This window comes from Hypanus sabinus, chromosome X1 (genome assembly GCF_030144855.1).
Source record: "Hypanus sabinus isolate sHypSab1 chromosome X1, sHypSab1.hap1, whole genome shotgun sequence".
NCBI classification, from domain to species: domain Eukaryota; kingdom Metazoa; phylum Chordata; class Chondrichthyes; order Myliobatiformes; family Dasyatidae; genus Hypanus; species Hypanus sabinus.
The window spans coordinates 33,704,570-33,719,078 of record NC_082738.1 but is presented as its reverse complement, the minus strand read 5'-3'; the positions used below and the strand labels follow the sequence as shown (position 1 = coordinate 33,719,078).

The 14,509-nt window shown below is 48.5% G+C and overlaps 1 protein-coding gene across 1 annotated transcript; it reads left to right on the top strand.

Moving 5' to 3' along the window:
- Positions 1–4,295: 4,295 nt before the first annotated feature.
- mob4 (MOB family member 4, phocein) lies at positions 4,296–14,041 on the top strand. The gene is made up of 8 exons (XM_059956293.1): positions 4,296–4,446; positions 5,519–5,581; positions 7,718–7,818; positions 8,634–8,676; positions 9,032–9,118; positions 11,317–11,396; positions 12,005–12,116; positions 13,300–14,041. Exons 1-8 carry the CDS (start codon positions 4,396–4,398, stop codon positions 13,429–13,431), a joined length of 669 nt encoding a protein of 222 aa, XP_059812276.1. The 5' UTR covers positions 4,296–4,395; the 3' UTR covers positions 13,432–14,041.
- Positions 14,042–14,509: the final 468 nt, after the last annotated feature.

Sequence of the window (14,509 nt, the reverse complement as noted above, 5' to 3'; positions counted from 1 at the left end):
ACTGGGCTAGTCTGTTACTCATTTGCTTCACTGGTTTGACCCTGGTTTAATTGAACTCGAAATTATGTATTTTATAGGTCTAAAATCTTCAGTTTGCAATGAAACCATCATCTGTGTAATTCCTGTTAAAGTTAAAGGATTTACATCATAAGCCATTGTTCTCCTCAGATGCTGAAGTAATGACCTTGGTAAAGTATTGAGACAACTGCTGGAAATATTCAGCGGCCTCTAATTTAAAGGGACACTCAGAATCAGAATCAGGTTTATTATCACCGGAATGTGACATGAAATTTGTTAAACTTAGCAGCAGCAGTTCAATGCAATACATACCGTAATATAACAGAGAGAAAAAAATAAATAAAATAAATAATAATAAATAAACAAGTAAATCAATTACATATATTGAATACATTTTTAAAACATGCAAAAACAGAAATACTATATATTTAAAAAGTGAGGCCATGTCCAAAGATTCAATGTCCATTTAGGAATCAGATGGCAGAGGGGAAGAAGCTGTTCCTGAATCACTGAGTGTGTGCCTTCAGGCTTCTGTACCTCCTACCTGATGGTAACAGTGAGAAAAGGGCATGCCCTGGGTGCTAGAGGTTCTTAATAATGGACGCTGCCTTTCTGAAACATCACTCCTGAAAGATGTCCTGGGTACTTTGTAGGCTGGTGCCCAAGATGTAGCTAACTAGATTTACAACCTTCTGCAGCTACTTTTGGTCCTGTACAGTAGCCCCTCCATACCAGACAGTGATGCAGCCTGTCAGAATGCTCTCCGCGGTACAACAGTAGAAGTTTTTGAGTGTATTTGTTGACATGCCAAATCTCTTCAAACTCCTAATAAAGTATAGCCGCTGTGTTGTCTTCTTTATAACTACATCGATATGTTGGGACCAGGTTAGATCCTCAGAGATCTTAACACCCAGGAACTTGAAACTGTTCACTCTCTCCACTTCTGATCCCTTGATGAGGATTGGTGCTGCTGCAAGTGAGTTTTTCACTGCACCTGAATACAGGTGACAATAAACTCCACTTTGACTTTGACAGGAGCCTGCTCATCCGGTGCCAGGTACTCTCAAACCCACTCCTCTGCCATGATGATACCCTGAACCATGTTGTGTTTCTCTGGAAATCCAAAATGGTGTCATGACAACAAACTTTTCCTCAATATCAGCAAAACTAAAGAGTTAGGCATTGAATTCAGGAAAGGGGGTATTGACGGCGCACAAACTCTTGCCTACATCAATAGTGTTGAGGATGAGAGGGTTGGGAGCTTCGAATTCCTAGGAGTGAACATCACCAATATTCATCCTTGTCCAAACACATAGACACCAGGGCAAGAAAGCTCACCAATGCCTCAGGAGGCTAAAGGAATTTGGCATGTCTCCATTGACCCTCACCAATATCAATGCACCACAGACAGCATCCTATCAAGATCACAGTTTGGTACAGCAACTGCTCTGCCCGTGACTGCAGAGAGTTGTGGACACAGCTCAGCACATCATGAAAACCAGCCTCCCCTCCATGGACTCTGACCACACTTCTCACTATTCTATAAAGCAGCAAGAATAATCAGAGACCCCTCCCACCCCGGACGTTCTCTCTCCTCCCCCATCCCATCGGGTAGAAGATACAAAAGCCTGAAAGCACGTTCCACTAGGCTCAGGGACAGATTCTACCCCGCTGTTATCAGACTATTGAATGGTTCCCTAGTATGATAAGATTGACTCTTGATCTCACAATCTACCTGATTATGACCTTGCACTTTATTGTTTACTTGCACTGTACTTTCCCTGTAACTGTGACACTTTATTCTGCATTATGTTATTGTTTTACCTTGTTCTACCTGAGTGCACTGTGTGATGCTCTGATCTGAATGGACAGTGTGTAAGTCTCACCCATTACCTGCCAACTTGTCCTCCTTCCCCTGCCCCCACGTTATTCCGGCTTCTGCTCCCTTTCTTTCCAGTCCTGATGAAGCATCTGGGCCTGAAACATTTGCCATTGATTCCTCTCCATAGAGTGTGCCTGTACTGCACTTTCCCTGTAACTGTGACACTTTATTCTGCATTCTGTTTTTGTTTTCCACTGTATCTCAGTACGTGTGACAGTAATAAACCAATTCCAATATGGAAGTGAATGGTATCCACTGGGTCATAATACATAAATGTCTATAGAAAGGAAGGAATACCATACCCAACATAGCCCTCTCCTAAAGACCACCTTTGGGAGCAGCAGCATCAAGCATTGTGCAGAAATTGATTATGTGAAGACCAAGTGCCACAACCAGTCCACAGTGTTAATATGCACTATTCCACTCAGTTGACCTTTGCCACAGAATTTAAAAGAAAAAGATATTTCTAATTCAGATATTTAAGATGCTAAGGAAGTCTAGTGGTCAATATGCATACAGTAAACTTCCAAAAGAGCAGCCGGTGTGTGGCCAAGTGGTTAAGGCATTGGACTAGTAATCTGAAGGTCATTAGTTCAAGCCCCAGCCGAGGTGGTGTGTTGTGTCCTTGATATCCTTGATATCTTGGATATCTTGGCTAACTCAAGCAATATCAGTCCAGATTTTTCTATAGAGATTCAGAGGCAAGAATTTGACACACAGAGGGTGACAATTGGTAATTTCATAAACACAAAAGGTTTTCAGATGCTGGAAATTCAGAGCATCACACATTGCTTGAGCGTCCATGGAAAAGAGAAACAGTCAATGCTTTGGGCCAAGACCCTTCATCTGGAAAGGAGGAGAGCAGAAGCCAGAATAAGAGGATGGGTGGAGGGGAAGAGGTACAAGCTGGCAGATGAGGGGGAAGGTGGGTGGGTGGGGAAGGGGAATGAAGTGAGAAGCTAGGAGGTGAGAGGTGGATGAGATAAAAGGTTGAGGAAGGAATCTGATAAGAGAGGTGAGTGGACCACAGGAGAAAGGGAAGGAGGAGGAGGGACACCAGATTGAGGTGATGGACAGATGAGGAGAAGGGATGAGAGGGAAACAAGAATGGGGAATAGAAAGTGAAACAAGGAAGGAGGTGGAGAAATGACCAAAAGTTGTAGAAATCGATACTCTTGCCATCAGGTGGAATATGAGGTGTTGATCCTCGAACCTGAGTATTGCTTCATCGTGACAGTAGAGGAAACCATGAGGTGACATGTCAGAATGTGAAAGGAAAGTTGAATTGAAATGGGTATCCATCTGGAGATCCTGCCTTTTATGATGGACAGAGTGATAGTGATCAACAAAGCAGACCCTCCCCCAATCTGCATAGGGTCATAGGCAGCAATTTGGGGAGTGGGGCAGGGGAGGGCTGGAATAATAGTTAAAAGCCCATCATGCTACCCTGTAACATATTACATGAGCAGATTTTGCAGGGATTGTTGGAGCAAAAAGCCAGACAGCCCAGTCACCCTTTAATAGACTTAGACTTAGACTTATATTCAATGAAGATAGGACAGATCTTGCTCCGCCTAACATTAGTGTCCAGAATTCCCAGGATCACACAACTAGGAATAGGATCTTCACCTAGTGAGTATACTCTATGGCCATCTCCCCAGGATCACACAGTAGAGAAACAGGATCTCCCACTGAGTACACACTGACCATTTACACTAATCCCAAGTCTCCCCAGAGTAAAACATTATGGAAACATTTTTTTTCACTATACCTGAGTACATGTGACAAGAATAAAACCAATACATTGTATCGGGAGCTCCCAGTGCAGCCTCCTTTACATCCAAGATTCAGGGAAGAAGATTTAGGATGGAGATGAGGAGAAACTGTTTTTCCCCAGAGAGTGGTGAATCTGTGGAATTCTCTGCCCAGGGAAGCAGTTGAGGCTGCTTCACTAAATATATTCAAGATACAGTTAGATATATTTTTACATAGTAGGGGAATTAAGGGTTATGGGGAAAAGGCAAGTAGATGGAGCTCGATGGGCCAGATGGCCTACTCCTACTCCTATTTCTTATGTTCTTATGTTCTCACCACCCAGGCTATGTTCTTTTCTCACTGCTGCTGTCAGGTAGGAGGTACAAGAGCCCCAGGATATGCACCACCAGGTTCAAGAATAGTTACTGTCCCTCAACCATCGTAATTACACTCATTTAAGGTGAGGAAGAGCTGGGGGGAGATGAGGATGAAGTGGAACAATGGTGAGGATCAGCTGGAGGGAGAAGTGAATGTGAGGTGCAGGGGAATTAAATTGCTACTCTACCCACGATTCGTGCGCTAACTAACGCTTGGGGGCGCAAAGGCGCAACTTTCTTCGCTGCCAGTGCACTTCCCTTTAGGAGTATATAACGACTTAATTTGTGTCGGCACCGTCGCCGGGAAGGAAGGAGGCGCCTTTAATTACATCCGGGTTCAGGGGAAGCTGGGCGCCGCTCGGGATGGCGGCCACCGTCTTGCTGAGGAGAAACAGGCCGGGCACTAAAGCCCAGGTGAGGAGCTGGGGGAATAGTCGGATGTGCTAAGCGGCGAGTGATCCCCGCTCAGGATCTGAGGAGGGAGGGAAAGGGAGAAAGAGACCCAGTGAGAGGAGTCCGAGGGTGCCCGCCCTAATTCAGGGCATGGGGCCCCGGTTTCGCGCTGATTGGTTGGGTCGCCACAGGATGTTCCCACCCTCCGCTCGCCATTCGTCGGTTTAGGGATGACGCCCTACCGATTGGATGTGAGGACAGTCCATCACACACCCTCGGACCCTTACCTTCGTCTCCCCATTTATCTTCCTCATCACTCTCTTCACCATCATCATCTCCCCACTTCTCCAATTGCTCCCACCTCTCTGAACCCCTTATCGCTCCCGTCACCATCACCCCTTCTCAACCCCATAACGTCAGTTCCTCCATCCCCATCACCTTCCCCCTTTCAGTCCCACCCTTACAAACTCCCATCCCACCTTCACCCCCTCCAATTACACCTGTCACCATCATCCCTCCTCAACTTCACCACATTTGCTCCTCTATAATCCCACCCCCTTGTTGCCATTGCCCCTCATCATCCTATTACCCCATGACCATCACCCCATCACTTCCCCATTCACTATTTTCCTACTCTCATCACTACACCCCTGACCTCATCCACATCATCCCTACACCCTCACTCAGTTGATCCCTCCAGTAACTCCCTCATGCCCTCATTACCATACCCCAGTTATGTTGTCCTGCCTGCATCCCTCTCCTTGTGCTTAGTATTCCCAACCTCTCCAGTTGGAGCTCCCCCCCCACCCCACCCCACCCCACCCCACATCCTCCTTCACATCTCTTTTGCTCTCCATTAATACCTCTGCTCACTCCTCCTCTGGGTTCATGCCAACATAGCATTCCCACAATGTACTAACCCTAATTCATACATCATACATCTTTGGAATGTGGGAGGAAACCCACGCAGTCACAAACCCCTTACAGACAGTGGCGGAATTGAACCCCAGCAGTGTTATGCTGGCTTCTATGCCACCAATTGATCCCTGGGCCAGCCTCCTCACCTACAGTTTTGCTTCACTCCATCCTCTAGGACTTCTACAACTGGCCGGATGAGTCGTTGGATGAGATGGACAGCACCCTGGCTGTACAGCAGGTGAGTACGTCCAGAGTTGCCCTGAACTCTGTTCAAGGCTCCTGAGCATTGGAACACCAGTGACCAATGTGGCACAGTGGGAAAACTGCACCGTGGAGGTGGTGTTCCGGGTGCATTGGTAAACCCAAAGCTCTTATTTAACTTACACCTGTGATCAGGCCTCCACAACCCTTGGGGGCAGAGAATTCCAGTGATTTCCCCCACTGTCTGTAGCAGAAGTCATTACACACCTCAGTGTTAAATGACCCCTCACTAATCTTGTGACTACATGGCCAGATTCTGCTTTAGCTCCATGTACAAGTTTGCAGATGATACCACTGTAGTGTGCCACATATCAAATAACAATGCATTGTAGTACAGGAAGGAGATAGCCTAGTGGTGTGGTGTTAAGACAACAACCTTTCCCTCAATATCAGTTAAACAAAAGAGTTGGTCAGTAGCCTGTCCTGGACACCACAGCAGAGATAACACAAACACCTCTACTTCCTCAGAAGGTTAAAGAAATTCAGCATTTCCCACCAACCCTTACCAATTTTTATCGATGCGCCATAGAAAACATTCTGTCTGGATTACGGCTTTGTACAACAACTGCTCTGCCTGTGTCTGCAGAGAGTTGTGGACCCAGTTCAGCATATCACAGAAACCAGCCTCCCATCTAGGGACTCTGTCTACGCTTCCCACTGCCTTAGTAACGTTGCCAACGTCATTAAAGAACCCACCTGCTTCGGACGTTCTCTCTTCTTCTCCCCTCTCCCATCGAACAGAAGATAGAAAATTCTGAAAGCACATACCACCAGGTTGAAGGACAGTTTCTACTCCACTCTTAGTAGGACGTTAAACTGTTCTTTAAGATGGACTCTTGACCTCTATGTTCTGTTATTGTTTTACCTTGTTCTACCTCAATGCACTGTGTAATGATTTGATCTGTATGAACAGTATGAAAGGCAAGATTTTCACCATTTCTCAGTACGTGACAATAATAAACCTGTTCCAGTGATCTTCACACTTGACTTCATAATCTACTTCATTGTGGTCCTTGCACCTTATTGTCTGCCCATACTGCACTTTCACTGTAACACTTTATTCTGCATTCTGTTATTCTTTTTCACTTGTACTATGTCAATGCACTTGAGTCTTGAAATTATCTGTATGGCTATCATGTAGAACAAGTTGTATATTTTATCTTGGTATGTACATGTGACAATAATAAACAGAATTACCAATTCAGGTCCCAAGTGGACATTACAAGGTAGAAATGGAGATGTTGCCACCAGCAGGAGAGTCTTGAAGAAAATGAAATTGGTTTATTATTGTCACATGTATCAAGGAGAGTGAAATGCTAGTCTTCCATACTGTTCCTACAGATCAGATCGTTACACAGTGCTTTGCGGTAGAAGAAGGTAAAAAAATAACAGAATGCAGAATAAAGTGAAACCAGTCATACAAGAGGTCCATCTAAGAGCCTTATAACCATGGGATAGAATCTGTCTTTGAACCTAGTGGTACGTATTTCTTCTGTTGGGAGGGGGGGAAAGAGTGTCCGGGGTGGGTGAGGTCTTTGATTATTCTGGCTGCTTTACTGAGACAGCAAGAAGCACAGACAAAGTCCATGGAGGAGAGGCTGTGTTTTGAGCTGTATCTGTAACTCTCTGCAGTTTATTGCAGTCCTGAGCAGAGCAGCTGCTGTATCAAACTGTGATGCATCCTTATAAAATGCTTTCTATGGTGCATTGATAAAAATTTGTAGAAGTCAAAGGGGATATGCCAAGGCAGGTGTATGGGGTTGAATGGGATCCGGGATCAGCCATGATGAAATGGTGGAGTGGACTTGATGGGCTGGATGGCCAAATTCAGCTCCTATGCCTTATGGTCTTAGAATACGTCCACTTTATCGAGGCCTTTCAACATTCAATAGGTTTCAATGAGAACCCCCCCCCCCACCCCCCTATATTTCTGAATTCTAGAGTACAAACCCAGAGCTCCTGATATGGTAAGCCTTTCAATCCCAGAATCAACCCCTTTCTCTCCCTCTCTCTCCCCTTTCCCCTCCCCTCATCCAACTCTCCACTCCACACCCACCCCTCCCTCCCCCACTCTCCACTCCACTCCAAACCACCCCCTTCCCTCTCCCCATAGTACATCCAGCAGAGCATCCGTGATGATGCATCGGACATCGAGAAGATCCTGGAACCACCGGAGGGGCAGGATGAGGGCGTCTGGAAATATGAGCATCTCCGGTGAGGGTCTTGCTGGGATCATAATGGCGCAAGGCAGAGTCTGGGGGTTGGGGAGGGGTGTAGGGGTAGTGAAGTGGATTTAGTCTGACCCACCACTTCCACTGGTGTGCGCCCAGGCATCTAAATTAAAATCTCATCCACTTATAGCAATACAAGGAACTGAGTAGGTAAGGCAACATCAGCAATGGACTCTTCAGCAGTCCGAGTGAAGGGTCTCGCCCACAAACATCTGCTGTTCAATTCCAACTCCTGGTCCAGTGAGTTCCTCCTGATTCTCCTGTGTTGCTTCGTGTTCCAGCATCTGCCATCTGCGGTGCCTCTGAGCACCAATGGGAGTGTGCTGGCCATTTGAGCGACTGAGTTCCACTCCCCTGTTCCCTGCTCTTTCTGTCCCACCTGTTCCTCACTCTCACACTCGCCCAGCCCTTCACCCATGCTCTCACCCAGTCCTCAGCCCTCGTCTAGTCCTTGCCCTTTGCCATCCCTTCCAGTTCCTCACCCCAAGTCCCTCACTCCCTGTCCCTTGCCTTTTCAGCATCCCAGTCCCAGTGCAGGTGTCAGGGGAGTGGGGAGAGAAATAAATGGTTGGTGTGCATGCAGCTGAATGACCACTGATGACAGGGGCAGAGATAATGGAGGGGGCTGGAGAGGGTCATAGAAACAGGATGGCGCTAATTCAGTATTTCCAGACAGTTGATGAGAATTTTTAAATGGGTGCTAAACGGAAGGGATGCCAAGAATGGGATAGTGATGATGTGTTCACATTGGAGTGTTTGCCTCAACCTAATAAACAATAAACTTGGATTTTATTTCAGGCAGTTCTGCTTGGAACTGAACGACTTGGCTGTGAAACTACAAGTAAGTCAACTCCTCAGCAAGGTGCAAGGATGATGAGCTCCCCTAAGACAGAGCATCCACTACTTTTTAAACTTTATCTGTAGGGCTGTGCATCTCATGTTCACTCCCCCTTCTCCCCCCTCTGTGTGCATGTGTCTCTCTTTCTGTGTCTCTGTCGATCTCACACTCACTCTGTCTGCGTGTCTTTGTGTGTGTCTGTCTGTCTGTGCTCCATGTCGCGTGTTTCTGTCTGTCCACTTTCTTTGACCCTGTCTCCCGCCAGCATGTCCCAATAATATGTCCTGTCTCTCCCTCTCTGTCCCTCACTCAAATGTATCCCAGTGATGTGACCTGTCTTTTTATGTCATCTCTGCAGAGCGAGTGCCACTCCGACACCTGCACTCAGATGACGGCGACGGAGCAATGGATCTTCCTGTGTGCCGCACACAAGACCCCGAAGGAGGTGGGCAGGCCTGTTCTCACCGGGGGATGGGTGGGTGGAGGTTGGTGGGGGGGGGGGGGTGAGTGTTTTGCTGAGACAAGTGCTCCCACAGGTCTCTGGTTGACCCACGTCCTCAATGATTGAGCAGTAGCCCAACCACTCCTCCATCCCCCGCCAACTTTCCTCCTAACCTGGCCGAGCTCCCCTGCAGAGGCACCTCCTGAAATCCACGGTCCCATCCTTGAAGGAACAGGAGACTGGGGCTTAATAAGCGAAAACAGCCTCCTTCATGTTGTAAGGAAATACTTGATGATCACAAGGACTCAATGGAGCACCGACTCCGGTTCCAGTCACCACCTTGCAGCAATGCCAGGATGTGGGAGAGAGAAGGTCACCAGGATGTGGGAACATTGTGGTTACAGGGAGAGACTGGGGTGGAGATGGATTTCCCCGATGCAGTAAACTGAAGCTGTTGATATGGGGAGGCAATAGGAACTGTCACTCAGTTCCTCTATCCTAGTGGTCGCCAACCCATCGATCGCGATCGACTGGTCGATCTTTGAGACTTCCCCAGTAGATCCCAAAAAAAATCAAAAATAAATACACAAATACTGTTGAGAGATTGTTTCCTGGTTGCGGGGTTTTAGTTCCGTTTTTTCTGCCCAGTCTGCATGCATGTAGCTCCCCCACACTACACATTTTAATTCAACACGTACAAACCTGCTGGATGAACTCAGCAGGTCGGGCAGCATCCATTGAAATGAGCAGTCGATGTTTCAGGCTGCTGAGTTCATTCAGCTTGTTTGTATGTGTTGATTTGACCACAGCATCTGCAGTGTACTTTGTGTTTACACAGTGTAATTCAGTGGTCCCCAACCATCGGGCTGCGAGGAAACAAAATGAGTCAGCTGCACCTTTTCTCATACCCTGTCTCGCCCACTGCTGAACTTGAACCCACACGAGGTCATCAGTCGCCTAAACGCAGTGATACCCTCGCGCGCAGGGATCACTGGTTCATCTCGGGCGGCCGGTGAGAACTGCCGACGCTACTGGCCCGGAGCGCGGCTGACGGGAAGTGCCGTTGCTACTGGCCCAGAGCACGGACAGATGGGTACCGCCTCTGAACCTGTTTAGCACACCGAATGTTCGTGGGGAACCCAGTGTTAAAATATTCGCAGATGATCTAATTCAGGCTCAGGGTTCCGTAAGTATCAGAGCAGCTACCGTGCTGCGATCTACTGAAACAAACTTTTGTCAGCCGATAGACCCTACAAGGGGGGCAGGCGGGTGCCCTGTCACACTCCTCGCTCAGTAGCTCTCTCCGGACTGGAACTGCCGCGGCTCCGGCACGGGGACCTCCAACCCTGATCTTGTCCTCTCACTCCCCCCCCCACGACCAGCTGCACCTGGCCAAGGCGACTGGCGGCGGACGGACGGAGGTTGTCTAATGAAGCAATGAAGCCCTCAAAACTGCTTTGGTACCCTGAGTCCAAGTACCCCGCACTTAAAGACAAACCCGCTGAGTTTTTTCAGCGGAAAAAACGTAGGCAAGCGGGACAGAAGTGCTGAGAGCCGCTAAAACTACATTGCAGAATAGACTGGGCATAAGGAACCTGCCTCGAGTATCACTGTATTCCGGTTGTGTTTAACACCCCCCCCCGTCAGCTGGTCGGCGAGAATATTGTAAGGGGACCAAAACTGTACACCTTATTGCAGCTGTGGCTTTACCCAAAACCCTATATCAACCCTGACATAGTTCTGAACTTCCAACATACCTTCCCAACCAGGAACTGGCTGCCTGAAAGTAATTTGTGCAAAGGGATTTTATTGCCATCAACCCTTCCCCCCCCCCCTCATTTTCACCCACTGTTTTCCCTCTCCCCACCCTTCCCTTCCACTTCACCGTGCTCTCAACTACACTGCTCTCTGCTAATCCTCCCTTCCCTCTACCTCAATTCTCAGCCTCTCCCCTCTGTCCCCTTCACTGCCCTCCCCTCCCACTGCTCTCCATTTCTCTTCATCGCTCTCTCCCTCTCCTCTTCCCCTTCCCCATCCCCCTTCAGTGCTCTGTCCCACCTTCTCCCCCCCCTTCAGTACTCTCTCCCTCCTTCCCCTTTTCACCACCCTCCCCACTTCCCTCCATCCCCCTTCACTGTGCTCTCCCTCACTCTACCCTGCCACTTGTCCTTGCCTCCACTCACTGTGATCTCTGCTTTCAGTGCCCTGCTATTGACTACACGAGACACACTCTGGATGGAGCTGCCTGCCTGCTCAACAGTAACAAGTATTTTCCCAGCAGGTAGGTCCCTGGCTCTGCGGACTCTCACACTGACCCCACATGCTCCAGTTGGTCGGGGAGATCCCCCCGCTTCACTCACGGGGAGGCCCTTTTCATCAGTGAACCTGATCACTGTCCCTGACCCCTGTATTGAGGATCAGGTGACAAGGGTCATGCACCCTAACCTTTGAACCAACAGGTAGGAAGGCTGTGTGAACTCTCTGTCCTCCCCTGACACCTAAAACCCCAGCTCCACATCCCCATTCCTCACATACTCTCCCCATGGAGAGCTCGTCTTACGTGGGAGTTCTGTGTGTGTGTTCACAGATCTCCCCTCATCCATTCCCCATTCTGTGTGTGTTTATAGATCTCTCTTACACGACGCCACCTTGTGTGTGCATTTACTCCCCAACTCACTACCCATACAGTCCCCACGCTCCATCCCCCCCTCCCTGTGTGTCTGGTGGCTGTGGTCCTGTCCTACCTACCTGTCTCTGAGCCTCACACTCCCCACTCCCACTCGATCCGTCTTTCCCTCCTATAATCCACACTCTGCCCATCCCCGGCTCTGAAATTCCCCCCCAGTGATCTGCCCTGGAGTGCTGACAGTACTGTCCTTGGCCCCACAGAGTCAGCATTAAGGAATCCTCTGTGGCCAAGCTGGGCTCCGTCTGTCGGAGGATTTACCGCATCTTCTCCCACGCCTACTTCCACCACCGCCAGATCTTCGACGATTACGAGGTGAGTCACCCTGCTGTTGGTGGGAAAGAGGATGGGACAGGATATGAAGTCCCCATATCCTCTGACCTGCTCCATTATTATGTAGATGATGGGGAATGTCTTTAACTTTAGTGTGTCTGATTTGACCAGCATTTATTGTCCCTCCCTACGGGTCCCTCAGGAAAGCCAGGAAGGGGGTCATATGGTAAGGGTGCTCCCACAGCACTGGATTAAACAGGCAAGACAGTCGATGTATTTCAATCTGATGATGTGGAAAGGGGCAACCTCCATAAGGCATAGATCTCCCCTCATCCATTCCCCACCCTGTGTGCATGTTTACAGATCTCCCTTACACACCCCCACCTTGTGAGTATGTTCACTCTACAACTGAGGTGTTTCTCTACTGTAGCGTACTACAGACCCTTCAGCCAATCTAGTATGCGCCAAACAGTTATTCTGCCTGATCCCATCAAGAGGAGCAGAATTGGGTCATTTGACCCATCGAGTGCTTCACCATTTGATCATGGCTGATTCATTCTTCTCTCTTCTCCCTGTAACCTTTGCCACTATGACTAATCAAGAACCTGTCAAACTCTGATTTAAAATATACCCAATGACTTGTCCTCCACACCCATCTGTGGCAATGAATTCCACTGAACCTCCAGTGTATGGTGTTTCTCTTCCAAGTTGGGAAGAGGTGGGGAGGTTTGGAGTAGGCAAGGCAAGTGACCACAGTGGGTTCTGTGGTGAAGGGAGGGAGTATTTGTGGTGGGGGAGAGAGTTGTTGTTGTAGATGGTACACACTGCAGTGGAGGGAATGGGTTTTGAGGAAGCAGCTAAAGAAACTGTATTGTATGTAGAAGGATGAGAAGAGAGCTATAAGATTTCAGACCCTGAGGGGTAGGTGACAAGGTGGATATGTCTCCACCAGTGGGTTAAAGTCAAAGGGGATAGAGTTATGGTGCAGGACAGTGGCGCCAAGCACACGAAAGGGGCTAGGTGTAAGAGGCCGAGTGGGCTACCCTCATTCCTTCTAGTGTGGGGATGTCAAATCACTGCCCTGTCCTTCTGTCACACTGCCTAGGGTTAACGTGATCAGCTGGTGGTGCTGTGGGGACTAGGTTCTAGGGGTGGTACTATGGCTGGGTGGGGTTTGTACTGCCTGATGTCTCTAATTACCATCCCTCCTATCTCCCCACTACAGAATGAGACCTTCCTGTGTCACCGATTCACCAAGTTTGTGATCAAGTACAACCTGATGTCCAAGGACAACCTCATCGTTCCCATCCTGGAGGAGGAGGTCCAGAACACCACAGCTGGAGAGAGTGAGGCCTAAGTCCAGGGCAATCCCACCAGCACATCTCCCCTTTCCCCCCCACCTGCTAACCACTGTGAGACCCTTCTTCATCCCCCCCCCCACTTCACCCATGGGGAGACCACTTCTCATCTCACCCAAATATGTGTTGCTGCCTTTCAACAGCACAGACCCATTATCCTTTTTTTTTGCCGAGATCAATGAATATTGGAGCAGAATTAGACTACCCTCTCCATTCCACAGGGACCCCTCCTTGCAGCCTCACTGTCACCAGAGAATGATGTTCAAGAAGAAACTCATCAGGTCAGGCAGTGTCTGTGTGCAGAGGACTAATGTCTTCAGACCAGATTCTCTCACTGCAGATGCTGACTGAACTACTGCCACTGCTTTTACTACAGTATCCATTTGTGTTAGCATGAGGATTGACGTGCCAACCCACACTCTGACACAGCTGAGATGGTAATCAGTGTAAACCCCTCCCCTCTCAGCTGATCAACTCCCTCCCTAATTAATGACCATTTTACCAGAGCTAGACTCGCCTAGTACCTGACGTGTTCAGTTATTTATGTAAAGTTATCATTGCTCTGTTCTTTGTCTTCTTGATGTTTTAAAAAAAAAACAATTAACTCCTCTGGTCAGTGTTGGTGCTTTGCCATTTGTGGATCATGTGATGGGTCAGTGTGGAAGGATATTCACTCTGTGTCTGAACCCTGGAGTGTGTGATGGGAGAGTGTGGAGGGAGATTCACTGTGTTTCTGACCGCAGGAGTGTGTGATGGGAGATTCATTTTGTGTCTGACCCTGGGAGTGTGTGATGGGAGAGTGTGGAGGGAGATTCATTCTGTGTCTGACCCCGGGAGTGTGTGATGGGACAGTGTGGAGGGAGATTCACTCTGTGTCTGACCCCGGGAGTGTGTGATGGGACAGTGTGGAGGGAGATTCACTCTGTGTCTGACCCCGGGAGTGTGTGATGGGAAGGTGTGGAGGGAGATTCACTCTGTCCCTAACCCTGGGAGTGTGTGATGGGAGTGTGTGGAGGGAGATTCACTCTGTGTCTGACCCCGGGAGTGTATGATGGGAGAGTGTGGAGGGAGATTCAC